Source organism: Herpailurus yagouaroundi, unplaced genomic scaffold (assembly GCF_014898765.1).
Source record: "Herpailurus yagouaroundi ecotype Mexico unplaced genomic scaffold, PumYag 191, whole genome shotgun sequence".
In the NCBI taxonomy this organism is placed as follows: domain Eukaryota; kingdom Metazoa; phylum Chordata; class Mammalia; order Carnivora; family Felidae; genus Herpailurus; species Herpailurus yagouaroundi.
This window is the reverse complement of record NW_024412422.1, coordinates 7674761-7698549: the sequence shown is the minus strand read 5'-3', so window position 1 is coordinate 7698549 and position 23789 is coordinate 7674761. Positions and strand designations below refer to the sequence as shown.

Here is a 23789-nt window from a genome sequence, read left to right as displayed (position 1 = left end):
TCTTTGCACTAGAAGAAGCAGGATCCAAAATACTTCTGTTTAAGAATAAAGTACATTTGAACAAGGGTGACACACAGAGCAATTGAAACACTACCTGGCACTATGGGCCGTTGCTTTAAAAAGCCACCTAAATTTTGTAGAAATAACCAAAATTTTTAAAATTATCTTTTCGCAGCATCTGTGAATTACATGCCCTGGGACAGACTATTTAAATCATTCTTAAAACTCCTATATTTACTAGCATTTAAGGGCAGCACTTTACACTTGTAATGCGAATTAAAGACAAGAAAAAAATGACCTCTTACATGTCACTGGTAATTGGTAGCAAAAAGCAGTGTCTGTTATTACACAGTGACAAGAAAACACCGGGCAGTATTTTTGTATTGCTGATTCTGCCACAGCTGATATTGCAAAGTGCTTCGATGACGGCTCTGGAGGGACTTCTCTTGCTCTCTACCCTCCCCTGCCTTTCTGGGTGTCACTTCCCTGCTCTGTGCTGCTGCCACAAAGGGCTGTTAGAGTTGGCGAAGGTGATAGGTTAGTGGTGACAAAAATCAAAGACAGTAAATGTCAGGAAAAGAAAAAGAAAATGTTAACTTGGAAATCATCTAGGCATTGTAGATAGAGGTGAAAACACCTGTACCAATTATTCTAAAGAAAAGGATAATTTTTTAGTGACTAAAGATACCTTTTTAATTCTATAACATGATATATAATCTCCTGCTGCAACTATTCTAGATTTTATGTACTATATCTTCATCAGCAGCCTACTCCAGAACCAATTCACTGAGGAATAAATATATAGTATGAATTTCCTAAAAGCTCGATCCAAATGACAGGTTTTAAATCTGTATACAGAACTCTAAGTAGTCACTGAAGAACACTTAATTAATTTCTAAAAGGAGTGGAGTTCTTAGCAGTTATTGGCAAGAGCATCCATATTTATTCTGTTCTAGAGAAGGAAGACTCATTTGTTTACTTTCCTCAGGCAAAAAAGGGGACATCTCAGTTCTATCAAAAGAGATGTGAAAATATGCTGAATCTGTTTACGTAAATTTGGATAAGTGGAATAGTATTTATTGACTACTATTTGCTTTCATTCACGCAACTAAAATAATCATCAGCAGTCTCTTCTGAGAATCAATTCTTCCTCTTTTCCAGAATAATGTTAAGGAAGGCAGGGAGGGAGAGCAGGAGGATAGGTGCTAGGGGAGGAAAAGAAGGAAGCAAAGTCTGGTAGGGGAAGAAAGAATATGGCTTCCCCAAATCAACCAACAGAAGCACAGCTGCTGGTAAACACCCCTCTGTCATCAGTTCAGTTCAGAACTGTATTGTCATTTAAAACAGAAGGCCAATGTCACAGAAAATGCGACAAAGGTCATTTCCCTTTGTAAATAGAAAACATTCATAAATTGGTATCCGAAGGAAAACCACACCCACTGACTACTGTCCTAAACCATCTGTGCTAAAAAAAATGCCAGATGAATACTGTGCCAATCTTGAGATGACCAGAACTTCAAAATTTCCTAAATAATCAAATTCAGTAAAGTAAATATCTTTAACATCCTTGCTTTGAATTTTGTGCTATTAAGTTAAAAAAAAAAAAAAATGAACTACGAATCCAATGACCCCTCAGGTTTGGTCACCCAGTGGCACAATGTGATCGACACTCTTCATGTAGTAATCAAAGAGACGGCTACTGGAGCATGACCCAGACAGAATGCAGAAGTCATACTTGGACTGGGTTCTGTTGAGGATGCATTCCTTCCAGACTCGATGGACCATGTGATTGTGGAGTTTTGGAGGAATCTTCCCCGATCTCTTTGGACTGTGCATAGTTATCATCCCCCCGTCTTGGGAACCTAGGTGACTGACCGCACTCTGCGTACCTCCGCTCTCCCCTGAAAAAGAAAGACAATCTGTAATTTGGAAATTATCCGAAAAGGTCTCCTTGTACATAGACCGCAAGCTTATTTAACAGAAATATTTTGATTGTTGAAACTCGTATTATTCATGTAGCTTTGTTCCCACCCCCCTGGCAACAGCACTATCTGTAACTATGAGCATAATTTGTAGACCGGCACTGTGTATGCTTCTCTGTGTTCTCCCTAACATAGTTAAACACATCGACACTCACGCACCCCAAGGGCGTGCCCACACAGAGGCATTCCTACTCTACAGATATTGGAGACAACTTACTTGTAAGGGTTCACACAGTAACATTAAAAATGTAAACATGAATAGATTGTTTTAAATTTTTAAATCCCCAATACAATAAATAAGTTTCAAGGAAGAACAAAACAGTAGAGGGAGCTTTATGCTCATTTAGCTTAACGGCTGTGCAACTGCACCCAGTGCCCTGGGTAGGAGAAAAGAACTTAATGGCACAAAGCTTTTAACAAGGTCAGATTTCAAATTTGTGTGTGGAACTGTCTGTCCTTATGCCTGACACTATTTATGAAAGCTTAGTGCTAAAACACTGAAAGAGGTTGTCTCGACATTCTGTATCAGAGGATTATTCACTAGTTTCTCTCTAATAACTCCACTGAGTTTTCCCAACTATAGTTGGTATGTAATCCATTTCTTTCTATTATGTTGATTATGATTGCTGGTAATACTGATTATTGGTTATGAGTATTTTACTACTTCTATCTCATACAAGACAAATACTGAAGTTGATTTTCAGTATTAGATTCTGATTCAATTACTTTCATCCCTTTGACTTCATAAATAAATCCCGGGTTTTAGTCTCAACCAAACTATGATCAAAACATCTTGACCGAAATAATCAATTTTAAGCACCCTAGAAATCTGTACCCTCATCTGAAAGATAAACAAACATCCTAATACCACAAGTTAATAGTCCTGATAACAATGGAACACTACTGTTATATAAGTTGAATGGTTAGGCTTAGCTCTATCTTAAAAAACAAAAAACAAAGACCAGTGTCAAAATGCTTACGATTCTAAGGAACTGAAGACTGCTTGCTTGTTCCCTATAAAAGTATTATTATATTACAAATGAGTTAAGTTAAAGGAGACAAGAAATTTGGTCTTTCATTACCATCTTTCATCTTTACTTGGTTTGTGATACAAAGTAATTCATTTCAATTTTATAATGGATTTTCAAATGCTTATTATAAAACTAGGAAAAGTGGAGAAATAAACAGAAAACACAGCCCTTTGTCCCCCAAACAGCTTACAATTTAGCTAAAGAGATCATATGTCCATGGCACCATAAGGGATAATTTATGAACAAAGAAAGAGACGGGTGGGGAAAATAAGGCACAGTCTTCCCTGATTAAAACTGAGTTCATGCTTTTCAGTAGCTTTTAATGACTGAACTAAAAGGTGGATGATATCTCAAAGGGAATTAAATAAGACTTGTACTCCATGCTGTCCAATACATGTTGAATATTGTTTCTCAAAATTATCTCTATAAACAGAAGGTGCAAGCTGATGTACCTATCCACGTGTGGCATGAAGGATTTCATCAAAACCAGCTGGCCCTCCTTCCCCTGCTAATCTAGGAGATTCTTGGCCATCTTAGGGGAAAAGGGAACCCATTTTGTCCTGTATCTAGGAAAACGTCAATGTGCAATGTTAGTCATTACACAAATGACAAGGCTGAGCAGGACTCTGAGAAACATTAGGAGTCCTAAGCTATACTTCAACGTATCATAATTATTATCACATATGAAAATTTAGACAAATTCATTTTACAAAGATTCCAGTTGCTTTTAGTTAGTTAGTTAGTTAGAGAGAGAGAGAGCGAGAGAGAGAGAGAGAGCGAGCACAGGCATCAGGGGACTTATTTACCCAGGGCTTAGCACAATGATACTCACACAGAGTCCAGGCAAAGTAATTTGAAGATCTACAGTGAGGAAGTCCCTACTGAAAACCACCCTAAACAAAACCTGGTGTTTCTGAATTGTGAAATTCAGAGTTCTGAACTGACAGGATGCCAGGACATCATGCATATAGCAGGCTTTCAATTTTACATTAAATATAAATTTCACCAAGTACCAGGAAAAAGAAAAACAACCAGATAAATAAACAAAAACTGATGACAACTTATGTAGCCCAAGCGTTTAAAATCCAAGCCTCAAGAGGAAATGTAATTAACCAACTTTTCAAAATACCGATAATTCTAGTCTTTATATTAATAGATCTTTTCTATGATGATTATTAAACAAAACTGTCAAAGCGTTTTTCTCTTTTTTCTTTTTGAATAAACACTGAGCAAACCCTTTCACAACGGGTCATCCAAATTCTCTGCTGCACCATATTAGAGTCGGATGTCCTTTTCTCACGGTGTTAGCAAGTGCGTTGCTCCCAAAGACAGAGGCTGCCTGTTGCCCACTTGTATGCCTTCCACACAGTTTCTGAATAACTCCTTCTAGATACCACAATACGTGTGCTGGAGCTGGTGTCTTGAGTACCGCTTTAAAACCACTTACGCCACCATCCACATACTGCTCCGCTGCTTACAGAGCTCTGGCGAGTACATCACCTAGCATGTGTAACAGCTCTGTAAAGTACATGGTACTTAACAGAGAAGGAGACGGAGGTTCAAGACAAGCATGAGAAGTGAGTACAGCCAACTCACCTAGTAAAAGCTACACAGCCAGGTTTTTAAATTAGGTGCATTCAATCACAGTATCTATCCTTGTCCCCAATATATTGCTTAGCCATGAACATTTACTGAATACCCTCCACACGCCAAGCAGCATGCTAGAAATTCTGAAATACTGTCTTATCTCATCTCGTGAAAATAACCACGGAAGTATGTATCATGCTTGATAGCCTGTTTTCAGTTCACCACCCAAGACTTTATTTACTCTGATGCTTTTGCTAACGTGGCCTGCATTAAAAAAGCCTATAAATGATCTCACTTCAGTTCAAGTCCGATGAGTATCCTTTCCTTACTGACTAGATTTCCAATTAAAATGAAGTCAACTACAACAACCAAAAAGTTAACACAGAAAATATACCACTGAACAAAGAAGGCAAAATGCTCCCAATTTAAACAATTTCTGAATTTTTCCATTAAGGACATTTTTAAATTTTTCACATGTAATTAATACTTGTCACTAATGTGGACAGATTACTGACAGAACAAATTATTTGATTCGGAGTTCCTAGATGCCAGTCTAACTTTATAATATAATAAGGAAAGAATCATCCTAGACTTGCCCTTGGCTGGCAATGGTGAACTGGGCACACGCTTCAGCCATTCTGATTTAGTGTTTTCCACCGTTAAGGAAAAAAAGAGCAGCCTACATCTTGTGCCCTAATTTTGTGTAAAGGGATAGAAGTGTGTACCGAACTTAAGAGAAGCAACCACACTGTCCGAATGGAGTGGAGACTAACACAGCACAATTAAAATTTTGAAGCACCGGAATTGTGTTTGCCGAAAATTTTCTTCCTCCATTTTGCAAAATCCCCCTGTCGTGTTCCTTCCACCTCCTCCACAAGGCATGTCTCACCGTGAGTTTGCTCACCCGTCCCACGGCAAGGGAACTACGTACTTTTCTGTGACCTCCTCCACCTAGGACATGCCTGGATTGTACTCACCCATTACAGCCTGTTCTGGAGAGGTGGGAGGGGTGAGAGGCATTCCACAGTTACTTGGGTCCTTCACACTACCCAGTCCCTGCTGCCCGACGGTAATATGGCCTCCAGCAACGGCAACGCTCTGAGGAACCGGTATGTCATTCTGAGAGATTAAAACAAATGCTGAAGGATAAACCATCCGAACGCCACCTGTGAGGAAAGAGAGCAAGGAGTGAACCGGGCCTGAGAAACAGCTCACAGCAGGCTGCCAACTTGATTATTCTAGCGGTCAGAGGCAAAGCTCAAGGATGAACATGAGACGCTCGTGAGGTCCTGCCAGAAGTGATGTGCTCCATTCCTTCCTAAGTTAATAGCTGTTTAAACATGTGCTCCAACATTATGATAATAGCATTTGGAATACAGGGACTTCGGTGCTTCAGGCAAGATAACTACTCAGCATATACCACGGTGTCAAGAGAATAAAAAAAAGATGGGAGAATTACGGAGCTTATTTTTGATGAATCTCAATGATTATCTTTTTAAATTAAGAAAGATGAAGAAGATAGAATAAAGTTCTTCAGGCAAAATATTTTCTCTTACCAACAATTACTTCGACTGCCACAGGGAAATCATCATCATATCCCAACTCCTCTTCTTCTTTCAACTCCTCTTTCTTTTTCAGCACCATTGGGTAGAAATACTGCCATTCCTCAATCAACTTACGGGTGGCGGGGTCTGACATCTTGTATGCTTGGCCTGTCAGCGTGCCATTTAAGCCATAAGGACTTACCAGTACTAAGGCAGGGAGGAGAAACAGATGTTAAAGATCGACTTGATAATTTCTACTTAAGCGTAATGCTGCATATGTGGTAATTTAGGTTAAAGCATACCATCGCTTACTGGATATGGCTCTTTATTTCCCGACTCCTTTCAAAGTCTGATTTTTTACAGTTTCTCATTTTAGTACCTATTACTTATACACCTCTCAACTCACATCAATTTTTTAAGGAAATCAAATGGGGAAGGTAAAAATATTATGAGACAGCTGTATCAACACACAAAATATAAACTATCTGTATATTAAAGCGTATACACAACTGTTTGATAATAGCCTATACAATGCAAACACTGAATCTTTTATAACAAAAGAAAGCCATTTAATACGCACACCCCCAAAACCTGCCTAGAACTTGAATACTCCTCCCAGGGTTTCTGAGACTTCCTGAATGTCTGTAGTAATTTTAAAAATAAGATATAAAGAAAACTTGTATAGCAAAAAGTCTTAATGTACCAAGTCTGAAACATAATCCTTACGTTATAATTTCAGTTACGGCTGTTTTGAAGGTCTGTTGATGAAACAACTCCAAATAAAATTTATTATACTCAAAGTAAAGGACTCAAAATCCCTCTATCTTTCTCTTTCAGTATTTGACCTGATGTTATTTTCACTGAGCTAGACACAAAAATGTAGTTAACACGATGCTGTATATAATATATAACCCAGCCAGTTTGTGGCCTTGGGGTGAGGCTAACCTTCCAAACAACACTTTTCTGGGGATAAACTTTTTCTTAACCCTAATTTCTAAAAAAAAAAATCTCAGCATAGTCATAAAATGAGATGTTCTTTCTTTGGATGGCTTTAATTTTTTTTAACAGCTAGTTGATATATGACATCGTTCAAGACAGAGATAGCTGTAGACATCACATACTCCTTGTTGACTCTCTCCTGTTCCTCACTGAGCCAGATGGGATAAAAATACTGATTCCAACCAACACAGTGAGTCAGGGGCAATGTTTCTGTATTAATACTTCCAGGAAATTCCCACACCAATATGGTTAATTATTTTTACTATAATTATCTATAGGCTAATACCTGCCCTAAGAATGTAACTTCTCCATACCGATCATGGGAAATAAGCAGGACAACATCCCACAAAAGTCTTCTACGATTCAAGACGTCGGTGGCAAATGAGGAAGCCTTTAAATAAGTGGTCTATGGAGACCTGATAATGCTAATATTATCTTTCCCAACTTAGAAGGTTAGTTGCCTTCCCTCATGACTAGGAATTCCTTCCGTTATTATCATAAATAAACACTTCCATTTTCAGTGATAAAGTCTAGAATGAAGTTAGATGGTCCTCAACACCTTTACAGTCAAGAAAACACAATATTTAAATAATCTGGTAATCCACAATATGCACACACTGTACAACTCCAAAGTGTACAGTTTGAGGACTGGGCTTTGAATTTTGTAGCAGTTTACATAGCAAAGATCCCCAATTAAATAATGATAAAGCATATAGTTTAAAATGTGTTACAAAGTAAGGGGGGGAAGGTAATAATTAGGACACAGTCAAATGAGGATTCAATGTTCTTTTTTTACCTTAAAAAAAAAAGTCTCAATTATCTTTAGGGCAAGGAACAGATGTTTTTATCAAATTAAATCAGAATCATTTGTAGGAAACCAAAAGGCAATCATAAACAATATGGAGGCTAAACACTCAAGACAGGCTGTTAATAAGTCCATAAAAATATTTTACTTAAATCCCTTAAAATATCAGTGTTTTAAAAAAATTACATTGTGGGATATACTGAGACCATAGCAGACATCTCTAGTAAATTAGACTGAACCAAAAAAAATTCTTCCAGATGGTTCAATCTAATATTATTACATTTAAGTACTGTAACATTTATAATGCTATTCATAGAAAATTCTGAATTCCAAAAACAAAATTAAAGATTTAGAATTCACGGTTAGAAAAAATGGACATGGAGTTATTTTGGGGATATTGAGGTGACTGGTTGAGAATTAATGAAAATACAAATGTTAAGTTAAATTACAATAAAAAACTACCATCAATGCAGTCTTTAATTAAAATAAAATAATAAAGTTGTTAACATTATTGAAGAAACTGCGACTCTAGAAATTTGATTCTGGATGAAATTTCAAAAACAGTAATTTAACAGTAATTTTCTGTAGGTCATTGCATGCCTGAAACCATGGAACAAACAAAACAATGAAAACCTTTGATTGATATGATTTGTCAGTTACTCATTGGGTCCTATTTTTCAAATACTTATTGACCTCCTTTGGTTCTGAAGGAAATGCTCTACATTTTATTCCTTAATGCAACTTCACCTACCTAATACCATGTTGTAAATGTGGTAAGCTATAAGCTTTCAGCAAAACGTTAGAAAGCTATTCATGTGAAATGGTAGTCTTTCCTTTCTTCTTCAGAAGTTGACCCTTACGCTTAGTTTTAAAATGTCCATTTAAGATAACATCTCCATCTGCAAATCTTACTGGGCAAGGTGACTATCCACGGAGTGGGGAAGAGGTAGGCAACAGGGACATCACCATTTACTTACCTTGAAATGGTGCAGGTGAAGACTGAGCCATGTGTATATGTTCCTCATTGATTAAATAAATTGGCTGGTGTTGGGCAATCTCCACACTTGTGCACACATTACTTTCTCCATGAAGAAAGAACGTGAACGCGCAGGACAGATGCTCACTATAAGAGAAACAGCAGAAATTCAACTCTCCATTTTGGTGGGAGATGAGTGCTAGACACAGAAATTACAGACGGGATACAGCTTTACTTTTATCAATCACCCAGCAAAGCCTGCCTCTGTGGATTAATAGCATATACTTGTAGTTGATTTGAACAAGTAACATAACAATGACCTGTTGACAAAGACACTAGTTACGCTACAATATGAAATCTGGAAAGCTATTGTGCAGATTGCCCCCTGTTTCATTTGCATAAAGTGTCCTATGCTGACTATAAACTCCTAAGGACAGAAAAAGAATCTTAACATTTTTCTACCTTAACATCCTTCTATCTTCTGAACTGGCTTTTTACGGATTCTAGGGACAATGATGAAATAGTTTTGTTTATGTTTGGTATGACATAACAATAACATCAAATTTTACAAGCTTACAACGTTGAACATGGTTAAAATTGTTCATCTAAAAATAGCAATTAAGGACACAGTTGTATACAAATTCCCAATATACAATTGCTAAGGTAATACAAGTCTCTAAATGGGCTGGTAATATTACACTTAATTTTTACAATTTACTTCTCATCACAAAATTTTATTAAAGCATTCCACTTCTCCATTTTCCACACAATTAGCTAAAAATTGATAAAAATGATGTGTCTTGGAGAAAAATAATTTCAAAATTACTACAGTAGCACATTCTTTCAAAGTTGTTAACTTTGGCCCTAAGCCAGTGATAATATCTCCATTTCTCAAGACAGCTTGTAAGAATACTTGCCTGATGAACCAAAGTCACTGTAGGCCAGGCAACTATCATTTAAAAAATCATCTCCAAGATGTGCTTCTTCTCAAAATTTCCCTAAAATGTTATAAACTGTATTTCGAGTACTACTCAAAACATTAAATTTTGCTTAGGTATAAAATTATAATGCTTTAAGGGAAAATTGAAATAAAAATGGTAACATTTTCATTCTATCACAAAGTGAAGCGTATATATTCTTCCTTGACAAGTATGTTGAGATAGCCTGTAGCTACCCCCAGCCCAAGGACAGACTTTGAGAACTTGATGGTACTCTCTCCAGCTGTACAGTTCTGTTTTTTTTTTTTTTCTAAGAATACATGACACAGGAGAGCAGGGATGACAACAGTGACATTAGAAAGTAGAATCCCCCTTTGACCTACCAAACCACTGCCAAGACTTTATTCCATAGATAAAACTACTGTACAATTATTGACTACAGCACTGCTTGTAATAAATACTGCAAACAGCAAAAATGCCCATCAGCAAAGAACTGGTTAGCTAAACTCTGATCTATGATTCATCCCTACAAAGTAATACTGTGCAACCACTTAAAAGAAAATGACCACATTGATATGTGGAAACCTCCAACATAAAGTCATGAATATGAGGGGAAAACCAAGGCACAAAAACACTGTGGCTAATAGAGTCCCATCTGTATAAAAACGGGACCGGGTCGGGGGAATATATACACACACAATTTGCTTACACTGGCATAAAATTTCTCTGGAAGCATACACTTTAAAACCCTAATAATCCTGGTTGCCTTTGGGGAATGACACGGCATGACTGAGGGAGAAAGAGAATTCACAATTCTTATTCTTTTATGCTTTTGAATGTGGGGCCATATGTCACACAGAGAGTAATGGAGGTAAGATCTGAAGGAAGCCCGTGCCTCCTGTCCTTGTGCAGTGTGCGTGCTGGCCCAACTGGAGGCATGCACTAGAGGCATCCATGGCGTTTCATCTCGTCATATTTGGCTCTTAGTGGAAGCCTGCTGAGATCATCTTTGATTCTGATTCTGTTATCTAACGTCCTGGCTATTTGATCAGCGAGCCATCAATATCTTTATCCACGCCATCACTAAAAATGGTGACAAAGACTGCAATGAGAATAGAATCCTGTGTCATCTTATCAGGTAAGTCCCAAATTACAAATTCACTGGAGTGCTGCCACCCATTCACTATTTCTTGTCTACAAAGGATACTCTGAAAGATTATGTCAAATCTCTAGATACAATGAAGATACATAACAACCGTCATAGTTCTCTGATCTAGACATTTGTCTAAAAGTAAAATTCAGGTAGTCTGATACAAAAGCCAACTCCCACCAACTTTTACTTTTAAGTAGAAGGAGTTCAGATATGTGAATAAACATTGTAAACAAGGGGCTCTACAAAACAGTTATAGATATATTACGTTAGATACTGTTATGACAGAGTTAGAAGGTTATTATAAGCACCATACCTGTTTCTGCTTCTTCTCACCCATCACCTACTTTTAACCTAAACCATTCCTCACTCAATTTCATCTATTTCATATACTCTCATTGTGTGCCAGTTGAACAGCGCTGTAGAGGTGATCAAGATCAACGCCTTTCAAATTCAGGGAGGAGATTATGCCCAAAGTCACAATGGTTTAGAGCATAGCTGGGTAAGAGTTCATTCCCCCTTTCTTAACATAGTGTTCACAGCACATTCATGACATTCTACCTTCAGTCAATGCTACATTCACCCCAATAGAATATAGGTCCTCATCAGTGTGATTGCACAATGTGTAACTTATACCCGCCCCTGCATCATTTCTAACCTCCTACTAAACACCTTAACTTGCCTCAAACTGAAAGTGGAGCCTCACCCTGTTCTCTTAGGGCGCTCCACCTGACAAGAATTCTAAGCCTTCTAACTCCATCTATTTTTCCACTCTTTATTCAGTAAATCAGGTCTGATTCAAGCAATTCTTTATTTAATCTCTATTATACCCTAAACATGTCCAAAATTACACTTCTCTCACCCTTCCCCAGAGTCCTAGAGGACTAAGTATCTCCTTTTCCCGGTAAATGTACCCCTGTACTCATCCTCTTTCCCTTCTTGAACAGTCTGTATTTCTTCCTCTTTACTTGCCCCAGGTTCCTAAGCCATTAGATACCTTCTCTTGATCAAGTTACCCTCTCAGGGGTACTGTCACATCTTACTCCCCTGTTCACTAATATCAAATAACCAACATGTAAGCAAAATGGTCAGTATAAATAGTAGCAATACCACCAAATTATCTACAAATAAATAAATTTTGTGCTACAAAAGAAATGAGGTACTAAGAAAATAATGGAGGGGTGCTATTTTGGAAAGGTGCATAATCAGGGAAGAACTTCTCTGAAAACAAGGAGAGCACTTAAACAGGCTTGATTTTTGGGGTACCTACGTGGCTCAGTCGGTTAGGCTTCCAACTCTTGGTTTCAGCTCAGGTCATGATCTCACAGTTTGTGAGTTCAAGCCTGCACCGGGCTCTATATTGACAGTGCAGAGACTGGTGTGGAGCTCAATCCCAAAACCTTGAAATTACGACCTGAGCCAAAATCAAGAGTCGGAAGGATCAACCTACTGAGCCACCCAGGTGCCCAGAGAGCATTTGGCATTTTAAAAGAAACTTTTTAAAAGAGGAAATGTGGCTGCATTGTTGTGAAAATAAAGGCTAGTATAACCTGAATTTGGAAAGATAGGAATATTTGTTCACTCTCTGCCTACCAAAAAGACAAAGATACATCAGAGTAGCTGAAAAATAAAGTACATCTATCTGCATACTGTTTATAAAAGCCACACAAAATAACACTACACCGCAAGAATGAAAATGAAAGGGAGAAAATGATATGCCGGGTAAGTCCAAATAAAAATAAAGCTGGTATAGAAATAACAATAACTGAAACAATAAAATATTTTTAAAACGTAGGGTTCATTATTACATTATAATAAAGGGGAACTCAACAATAAATTAAAACAATCCTGAATGTGAATATTCACAACCATATGGTATGCCACAGAATTTTCAAATATGAAAAGCAAAAAAAAAAAAAAAAAAAAATTGGTAGAACAAGGAAAAACTGACAAATCTGCAATGAATAAAGATTTCAACATACTCTTCTCAGTATGTAATAAAATAAGCAAATTATTAAGAAAACCAAAAAACCAAAGCCCCAATAATGACAAAAATATATAAACGTGAGTATATATGCTGACTTTCCACACAAATAACCTATTCCCTTTCCAAGAACACATGTAAGAGGAACAAAAATGAACTAAGTGGACACAAGACAAGTCCTAAATTTCAAAGATCAGATATCATACAGACTATACCTTCTTTAATCATAGTGCAATTTAGTTAGAAATCAGTTGTTTAAAAAATTAAAAGGTTAAAATAAAATCTCTTTGGAAACTTAAACATGCATTCCCTAAATAAGTCATCGGTTACAAAGGAAATCACAAAATACTTAAAACTGTATGACAACGAAAATAATACAGGTCAACAAACAACTGCGAGAAACAGTGCTTAAGAGAGTAATTTATACCCTTATGTGCCTGTAAGAAAATCTTAAAATGAGATAAGCATTCAAATTAAGAAGTTGAAGGGCCAAGAAGCTCAATGAAAACAGAAAGATGAAAATAATAATGACAAAAACACTTATGAATAAAATGGGGGGGGGGGGGGGGAGATGATCAATAGAAAGTATTGACAAAACCAAAACTTGTTCTTTGCACAAACCACAGTAAGACAAACCACCAGGCTGGCTGACTGCCCTGGGGGAAGGAAGTGGGGAAGATGCCTGTGCAAGGGAGGAGCACAGATAATCCTGGGAACCCAAAGAAGGAAGTAACCACAGAGAGTAGGAGTGTTTTGATGATAAAAATACTATACGTAACTTTATGCCAATAAATCTGAAACACATGAAATGGATAATTTTCCATAAAAATAGAAGCTGTAAAAATTTTTTGAAAAGAATAACTAAGAAATTCACCCACTGAATTCAACACCGGCTTAGAAGGTTTTATAACACTTTCAAGGAACAATCAGTCTTCCTATTCAAATAGTTTCAACAAATGATAAATAAAATAAAACCTCCCACATCTTTCCTTTAGGCCTGTATAGCTTTGACAGTAAAATGAGATACAGTTACAAGAGAAAGTCACATGTAACAATTTCACTCAAGAACAGACACAAGACTACTAAGTTAAATAATAATAAATCAAGTTGAAAAGTGATCCAGAGATCTACAATACCACCAAGTGGGGTTTATGTTGGAATAAAGGAATGGATTAACATCAGCAAATCTGTTAGTGTAATACAGCACATTAACAGAGGAAGGAGAAAAACCAAAGAATCCATCTCAGCACACAGAAAAAAGCATGTATTAAAATTCAAAAACTCCAATAATCATTATTTATAAAATAAACTCTTAGCAAACTGGAGTCAAAAGGAACTATCTAACTTAAATAGACAAAGCAATCATGCTGCTTAATGTTAAAACTTTAGAATACTCTAAAAATTTGTTAAAAAGGCAAGACAAGGATATCTCCCCTTATATGCAACACTGCACTAGATGCCCAAGTCCTTGCAATAAGAGAAAGAAGTATAAAAACCAGAAAGGATGAGGTAACAGTATCTTTGCAGACAATGCAATTCTGTCAGATTTTTTTCAATGTAGACTACAGATAGATAAACAGAAGTAACAACAGAGTTAAGATTGGTAGACCCAAGATCAACAATAGCTGGGTTCTTACATGCCATTTACAAAATATAATGGAAAAAAAAAAATACCCCATTAGCAACAGCAATGAAAACCAAAAGGTACTCAGAAAATAGATGAATAAAGGATATGTCAGGCTTCTATGGAGAAATTTACAGAACATTCAGTTTGCAGAATATAAAAGACATAAACTCTTGGGTGGGTGGCTCAGTCGGTTGAGCGTCTGACTTCGGCTCAGGTCACGATCCCACGGTTCGTGGGTTCAAACCCCACGATGGGCTCTGTGCTGACAGCTCAGAGCCTGGAGCCTGCTTCGGATTCTGAGTCTTCCTCCTCTCTCTCTGTCTCTGTCTGTCTCTCTCTCAAAAATAAATAAACACTAAAAAATATTTTTTTAAGATATAAACTTTTTTTTTTTTAATTTTTTTTTTTTAACGTTTATTTTTTTTTGGGACAGAGAGAGACAGAGCTTGAACGGGGGAGGGGCAGAGAGAGAGGGAGACACAGAATCGGAAACAGGCTCCAGGCTCTGAGCCATCAGCCCAGAGCCTGATGTGGGGCTCGAACTCACGGACCGCGAGATCGTGACCTGGCTGAAGTCGGCTGCTTAACCGACTGCGCCACCCAGGCGCCCCAAGATATAAACTCTTTTAAAAGACAAATCATATACCTAGATATGCTATCAGTATCATAAAGATTACAATTCTCCCCAAACTGATCCATAAAATCAATGCAAATCCAACCAATCTGATTCTGAAAAGTATACAGATCAAGAATAGCCAACGCAATTCTGAAAACAAACAAAGCAACAGAGTTAACTTAGTAGTATCCAGATATACTACTGAACCACAGTAATAACAACAGGGTAGTAATGACTCAAGAATAAAGACCTGTTAAATGGAACAGGGAACTCAGAAGCCCATCCTCCAAGGGCTCCCCATCTCACAAAGTGTAAAAGCCAAGAACACAGCCCCGGTTGCCTTTATGACCAAAGTGCCCTCTGCTCCCTTCCATTCTCTCTCTCCATTCCAGTCGATACAGCTTCTTGCTGTTCCTCAAACAAGCCCATCACAATGCCTCCTCTTGGCCATTCAACATTACTGCTTCTTCTACCTGGAATTCTCTTGCTCCCAGCTATCAACAGGGCTCTCTCCCTTACTTCCTACAAGTTTTGCTTAAATCCCATCTCCCTAGCAAGGCTTATCCTCGCCATATAATTTAAAGGCACAACTCCCCATAACTCTCTTGCCCCCTTTCCCCTATAGCACTCGTCACTTTCTCATAGTCTCTGATACACCAGTCACAATGCTTAGAAGCACTGTGGATCTAAAAACAGCCTTGTAAACTGTAATGCTCCCGCTGCGTTACATTCTTACTACAGATAATGGGAAGGAAATGAGATACTGCAGGAGACAGAAGGGAAGGAGGAAGGAAGACAAAAAACAAAGTAAAAGAGGGATGGGAAGAAATGGGAGGAAGAAAGACAGGAGAAAAAAGAGGACGAGAAGGGAGAGGGAGAGGAAGAAGAGGAAGAGAAGAAGAGGAAGAGGAGTTTCTGGAGTCTATATGGCCATGTGTGGTGCTTAACAGGCAATTTTGTCTCAGAAGTTTGAATGAATTTTCTTTTTAAAAATCGCATTCAAGGGCACCTGGGTGGCTCAGTCAGTTAAGTGTCCAACTTTGGCTCAGGACATAATCTCACAGTTCATGGGTTCGAGCCCCGCATTGGGCTCTCTGCTATCAGAGGGGGCTCGCTTTGGATCCTCTGCCCCCCTCTCTCTGCCCCACCCCTGCTTGTTGTCTCTCTCTTTTTAAATAAATAAACTTAAAAAAATCACATTCAAGATTATAATTACACTATTGGCAAATGTTCACGTTATGGACTTCATAGGGGGTCTGTTCTATAGCTTTAGCATTTGCCACTTGTTTTATTTTAAAAAATTAACAGGTGAGAATTTTGAATAAGAGTATAATAAATGCTAGAATAATTATTTTATGACTAATAAACAACCAGGCTTGTATTGTATCTGTGTACATTATTCACAAGAATGTCATTTTAAGTGTCCTAGATAAACACTATTGATGAGATAAAGAACACTATCGCAATTTATTAAACTATTTACAAAGTGTAAAATTATTCCTACTTCAAATATGTAACATGACTTAGAGAAGCTAATTAAAGCCTAAAGGCTTTTTAAACTTCCTCTCACCACCCTCCTTTTTTCTCTCCTCTTCCTTCTGCTTCTCTTCTTTATCCCTCCCTCCCTTCCTCCACCTCTCCCCATGATTCTATTTTTATTCTTTCTTTCTCTCCCCCTCTCTTCTCCCTCCTTCCCTCTCCCTCTCCACCTCTCTCCCCACCAAGCGCTTTATTGTATTTCACCTATGCTACAAGTCTATCTCCAAATATCTCACCAGATGTTTGTAACTCTTTATTCTGAGCTTCAAAGACCTATTTCTTTCAGATAAAACTAAGAAACAAACCACCAAAATAATCTTGTTTCAAAGTAACAAGGGCAATATCTGCAAGCAGTCAAAGCAACCAACTCCTACCTCACCTTGGAGCTTCCCTAGACTTCAGAGTTTTAGGCAACGTATTTAACATTTCTCTAAACTAGGAAACATCCATCCATCCACCCACCCACCTATCTATCTATCCATACATCCACTCATCCAGCCAGCCACCTCTCCATATATATATATACGTGGTGTGTGTGTGTGTGTGTGTATACATATACATATATATATATATGTGTATATATATATATACTATACACAGATAAATGGATACACGGATATATGTACGTAAACGTTTTGGAGAAATCTCTTCCGCTGTTTAAATGCTTAACAGCTAAACATAACATAAACAGATTCCCTCCTGGCAGTTGGTGCAAGGAGAGCATTCACAAGAAAATGGTCAGTGTTAGTGCTGGTAGACACTGACCCCATTAGCCACTCCTCTAGCCTCAGCCACCAGTCTGCTTCAGGACCGGGCGCTCCTTACTGTGCACGCCACGCTGCTCCATCCGTTGGTGTTCGTGCTCTTCTTTTGTCTAGAGTAAACGCCTCCTATCCTTCATCTAACTCCTGCTTAGCTTCTCCAAGAAATCATCTTTCAAGTCCCAGAGCAGGCTACGTGCCCCACATGCCTCTGCGTATACCTCAGTCAAAACACGTTTGTAAGTTTTACATCTAGTCCGTCTGACTAAATATTGTGAGGGCAGAAGTCGCATTTTAGCTTTCACTTTGGAACCTTCACATGGTATCTGGCACGGGCACATGCTGCATTAGTACTTAATTGAGTCTGTGATATTTTATATCTTTCCCCCCAAATTTTTTGGCATTTTACCAGGTGACTCAGAAATAAGTTTGGAATCGTGAGCCAGAAGACAGGGAAGACAGGAGTAAAAGCTACGACACTCCAGCCAGGAATACATTCGGTGACACCTACCCATGGCCTTGAGAATTTCTGATGATCTTTCTAACTATTCTTCTGCAGGGAGCCTGCTCTGGGCATATCACTAATGGCTATAGGGTATAATATAGTGTGAATCTCTTTGGGACCCAAGGCAGTTTATACTCTCTGGATTAGAAAAGAGACGAGCACAAAATAAATAAGGACTACACATATAGTCAACAGGATATTCTCTTCCGTAAATGCCACTGAAGAATTCTGTTCCTTTACTCCATTATCCATCCCAAGTACTATGGCCAAATCAATCCTCCTAAAGCACGTTTGTAATAAAAATCAATACTACTCAATCCCATGTTATAGTCCCCCACTGCCCAGAGGAAAAAGCTAAACCCCTCTGCCCTCTGCCCTCTGCCCTCTGCCCAGGCTTTCCTTATTCTAGTGCAACCCACTTTTTCTTTTTAAGTAGTATTTAAAACCCTACTTCCACGTACAAACTCTCAGTGACAGCCAGTTTGGAATGGTTAATGCTTTGTGCATCTCTCACATGAATTCCTGTAACTCCACGTAATTTCCCACTCCTTCATTCTCCTTACATCCCGTTTCTCAAAGTCCAACATCACTTCTACTTTCTCTATAGAGCCTTCTCATATTAGCTCGTTCCATAGAGACCTCTTCCTGCTACCAAGAGTCCTCACCGTGCTTGGCACCCATGCCGTCAGAAGAACTTATTTAACGAAGCACACCTATCTGTCTTGTGCAAGACGCTCTGCTACATTTTGGAATATGGAAATAAGCAAGTGCAGAACCAGGCCTTGGGTAGGTTATAGTTTCCTAAGCAAAGTACCTAAAAACTTTAGAAGCAGCCAAGAGAGTAACATAAAATTATTGTACTAGCCTGCATAGCAAGATCCCAAAGACCTCAAAAGGCATAGCAATATGAAGATGGAGAAGTTCTGGTAGGATATCTTAGTCAAAATTTTCTACTTTAATAATATTAAACTTAAAAAAAAGCCCCTCATCATATGATTATAACATCTTATATGGGTTTGTATCCTATGCAATCTTAGAGAATTATCAGCTTATAAAAGAATGACACGAACCCATGGGAATGAGGAGAGGTTTAGGGAAAGAAAAGTTTCCTACTATTTATAAAATATCGTGCATTCTATCTTATTGTTCTAATTGGGTTAAATTCTCTATTCTCAGAGGTCCAATAAGTAAAACTAAAAACTACATTCCAATAAGAAAAGAAATGTGGTTGCATTCTATCTTTCCAACATCTTCTCTCACTACATTAATTTGTATGTGCAAGGCTTCCATCGTCCCATTTGTTTCCTTCCTAGGACCTGTCATAATCTGTAGTTATTTATTTTGATGGTCCCCTCCCACCACAACGAAAGCCCTCTGTATTCCAGGAACCTAGCGCAGCCCATGACACAGAGCACTTAATAGTCACTGAATGAAAGAATGCAGTTTTAGTCATAACCAATGATTAAATTACTTTTCTTTAGAAAGTTCCATCTTGAGCAGAACAAGAACAGCTGATGCACACTGAATATTTTTAAAGTGGGGGAAGTTTCATTGTTAATAGAATGAGATCATACGTAATTTCAATGATAGAGGAAAAAGTAACTTTTTTTTAAGTTTATGAGAGAGAAAGAGAGAGAGAGAGACAGAGACGGGGGGGGGCAGGCAGAGAGAGCACACATACGCACATACATGAGCGGGAGAAGGGTAGAGAGAGAGGAAGAGAGAGGATCCCAAGCAGGCTCCACAACGTCAGCAAGGATCCTGAAGTGGGGCTCGAACACACAAACTGGGAGATCATGACCTGACCCGGCATCAAGAGTCAGATGACTAACCAACGGAGCCACCCAGGTGCCCCCAAAAAGGCAACTTTTAAAAGTGTTCACTCAGGAAAACACAAGGGGTTGGTGGGTGCTGCACCTCTGTAGTTGGGAAAGGACCCGCATAAATGCAAACAAGGAAGGACTTAGTATTCCAGATCATTTTATCCTCTTACAATATTCTAAACCTTAAAAAAACGAAAGATTTTTTTTACTTCTTACACAGAGTTTTCAGAATGCAAGTATTACATGTGCTTTCAAAATGCATTATGAATATTAATAAACTCCTGTTCTTTTCATGGTGTAAAAGTGTTTTGATAACAGATTCACAATGCAGAACGCATTTAGATAATTCTATCTAAATGCTTTCTGTGTTACGAACTTATCTTAAAATTTTCCAAGCTGTCATTAACCAACTCTCTTGCCAGAAGTAATTTGCCTTACTCTATAGATCCTCATTTGGGAATATTTTGCTAATGTTACTTTATCATTTCCTTTCCTTAAAAATACACTGTTTACTTTGGCAGCCTTCACAAAGACTATGTTGAGATCCTTTGCTCACTAGCATGCTGCTGACCTTTCTCTTACTGGACCAGCCTTAACCTTCTTCCTTTTTAAAAGAGGGTGGCATTATAATGTTCAAATAACAAAACCATGAAATTATTTCATAACACTTTGAGATGCTTTCGTTATTTCATATATCTTCCCTTTAAATTATAAGTTAAATCTGATAAAAAGGCAATGAAAATGTCCAGGAAAGTTAATGGCACATAATTTTTTTTTTTAACTGAGAGGTAGCGCTTGTATTATAACTGTCAAATTACCATTACAATTTTATGAAATCACGCTTCTAAGAAGAATAGTTACCAAGTAAATTATTACAATACAAAACTGCCTTGGTGAACAACTCTCCCTCATATATAAAAACATATACCTACGAGTGTATTTATCAATATGCGCACACGCACGCACACACACAAAATTAAATTAGCAAGCTCTAGGACTTCTCCTTTCTACCCTTCTATCCTCAAAAGCTCAGTTGTTCGCTGTTAGTACGTTTGGCACTGGTGCATGAATTCGTGCTGGTCAGAAGGGTGCCATTCCTGGCACTCTAGTGGTAACAATCCAGCAGCACTTCTTACATTAATGCAAAACAGAGCCCTGCTGGCCTAAAGGGCTCAGTGTTTCTCCCTGGGTGCCTCACTTGCTGGAAGCACGTGACAGTGCAGAGGCTAAGATTCCCTGTATATCCCTGATCCAAAGGCTGGAAAGCTTGAGGGTTCCCATCCTGACGGTACGAACTATGTAAGATAATTTTCATGATGCCAGAATAGACCTAGGAGCTGCTCTAGTCAGTGAAGAGAGCTTGAAAAAATCAGAAGCCGACATACACAAAATTTGAGGAGGCTTATGAAAGTCATCTTATTAAAATCTCTCTTGAGGTTACTAAACTAGGCCAGATTATCTAGTCACAGTCTCTGGACAGCCCTTTGAAGAGTCAATGGAATGTGCCTGGCAGAGAATACAGATTAAAGTAACATTTATATTAGGTAACTCATAACCACCAAAGTACTTCTGCTCACTTTAAGACACGGTTGGATTCTTTTTTTTTTAAGTATTAAAAAAAACACCCTTTATCGACTTTTTTGGTTACTTTTAAAAGATAGTAACAAAGCCCGTGGCCGCGGGTGCGGGCGGGCCCAGCACCGAGCGGGGGAATGGAAAGCCACATAAATTTTCTACCATTTTCTCGTTAAATACTGTGAAGGCATTATATATTGCTAAGAATAATAAAGGACCAACTGACACTAACACAGCTAAGGCTTTCTTTTTTTGTTAAGATTTATTTTTAAGTAATCTCTACACGAAACGTGGGGCTCAAACTCACAACCCTGAGATCAAGAGTTGCACGCTCTACCGACTGAGCCAGCCAGGCGCCCTGCTAGGGCTTTCTGTATCTTTTTGCCTGTGTGCCTGAGAGTATTCTCTAGCCTTTCTTTCCTGTTCCTTATTGCTAAACTGAAACGCTAAAATGAAATCCTCCCAAACTACAAAATACTCTTGTATAGTGTATCTTAAAATCATGGGTGTTTACTGACCAATATGACAGATTCTAACACCTGAGGAGGAGGAGCCTAAGTGGTGGTCATGGTGGAGTGACTGCCAGCTTAAAAGACACATACAGACAGATCCCCACACCCAGCTCACACTGGGAGAAAATGTAAAGCCAACAGGAATTCCAGAATGTTGCCATTCACTGGAAGAACAACAGCAGGCAGGGCCACACCTACATGGTCAAACAATGCCACCCCCACCCAAAAATCTGTTAAAAAATACTGGTGCTAGGTATGTAGGCTTTTTGCTTTCATAGAGCATTATTTCTCCATATTCCACTAATGTACTTCCTATCGTGTATGAGTATCAACCTTTATTATTTTTTTCCTGTCTCGTTATACTCATTATATGTAAAATACCTGAAATACTTCTAGAACAAGAAGAGGTAGGAAAAAGAGGGAAGGATGCATATGGAGATTCCCTTTTCCTTTCATACCCCAAGTCTAATTAAGGAACAATGTTATATTACAGTATGTATTTAATGAGAGCTGATATGTAAATTAAACAGTACAACATGATAAAATTATTCTGTGTCCGTCCCTATTCACAGTAATGGTGCCAGTTACATTTTTAAAAGACAATGTCTACAATAAACAAAACGGGGAAAAAACTACCTTTTTATATCACACTATTTCAGACCTAGTAGCTGATACTCAGCTCAGTGTGGCTTGGCAAGTTCTTTAAAGGCTTTCCAACACTTGGCATTAGCCTACCAGAGAGGAGAGGAGGGCCCTCTATATTCAGCACTGTTGCAAAATGTCTCACTCACCAGTACTCAAAGGAAGTCACAGTTTTCCCAACAAAGGGAAAATAAAATTGGAGCGGACACTTATTTGGTAGAATGCTGTTATCAGTGAGTATTTATCTTCTATACTCTTCCCATACCACAGGCCTACTCCAGAGAGCTAGGTTTTTCTTTTCTTTAACCAAAACACAGTGCAGCCTTTAATCATCAGCAGTGCTTGTGATCCCAACCCCCTTATCCCTAACATAAGAAAAAGAAATCTGATGGCTAAAGCCAACAAAAAAATAAACTTAAGATGCTTCTACACGTTTTTTATAGTCTATTTAAAATTATGACGTCAAAGATAGCTACATATTTTGCAATATGAATTAACTTTGATTCTTAACAATCAAAAGCAATTTCTCCTGGGGCACCTGGGTGGCTCAGACGGTTAAGTGTCCGGCTTCGGCCCAGGTCATGATCTCACTACTGGTGAGTTCGAGACCTGAATCGGGCTCTGCCCTGACAGTGCTCACGCACGCTCTCTCTCAAAATAAATAAATAAAATTTAAATAATAATAATAATAAATAAAAGTAATTTCTCCTAATCAGGTAAAACTCGTATGACAGGACATAAAAGAAAGAGGAGATACTGGAACTCACACAGTCATCAGGTGCTGTAAACCTGAAAGATACTATTTATTCAATATAAGAATGGCATTAGCACCTCACTAAAGGGACAAGGAACACAGAAAACATCACCTGAAGATGTAGCCCCTAAAAGTACAGCCCAGAGATACCCAATAAATACCCAGTCTTCAAACTATTCTAATGTGCATAGTAGTTATGTAAACACTTAATGATAATCACATACAATCAGCATCTGGTCACTGCCAAAAAATATGATTTTAAAATTGTGAATGTTCACTTTTAAAAAAAAATTTTTTTTTAATGTTCATTTTTGAGAGAGAGACAGAGACAGAGTGTGAGTGGGAGACACAGAATCTGAAGCAGGCTCCAGACTCCAAGCTGTCAGCCCAGAGCCCCACGTGGGGTTTGAACCCACGGACCGGACCGTGAGATCATGAC

At 38.2% G+C, this 23789-nt stretch overlaps 1 protein-coding gene across 3 annotated transcripts in view; it reads right to left on the bottom strand.

Moving 5' to 3' along the window:
* MED13L (mediator complex subunit 13L) overlaps positions 1–23789 on the bottom strand; it is a 306657-nt gene that overhangs the window by 51221 nt on the left and 231647 nt on the right. For 2 of the 3 annotated variants that reach the window (XM_040443794.1, XM_040443793.1), the window contains exons 5-8: positions 8926–9071; positions 6157–6351; positions 5578–5766; positions 1736–1901 (exon numbers count right to left, since the gene is read on the bottom strand). In XM_040443794.1, the coding sequence (XP_040299728.1) occupies positions 1736–1901; positions 5578–5766; positions 6157–6351; positions 8926–9071 (696 nt within the window). Of the gene's footprint in view, positions 1–1735; positions 1970–2043; positions 2048–5577; positions 5767–6156; positions 6352–6847; positions 6852–8925; positions 9072–23789 lie in introns of those variants that run through there. The other variant, XM_040443795.1, reaches the window with a different exon arrangement.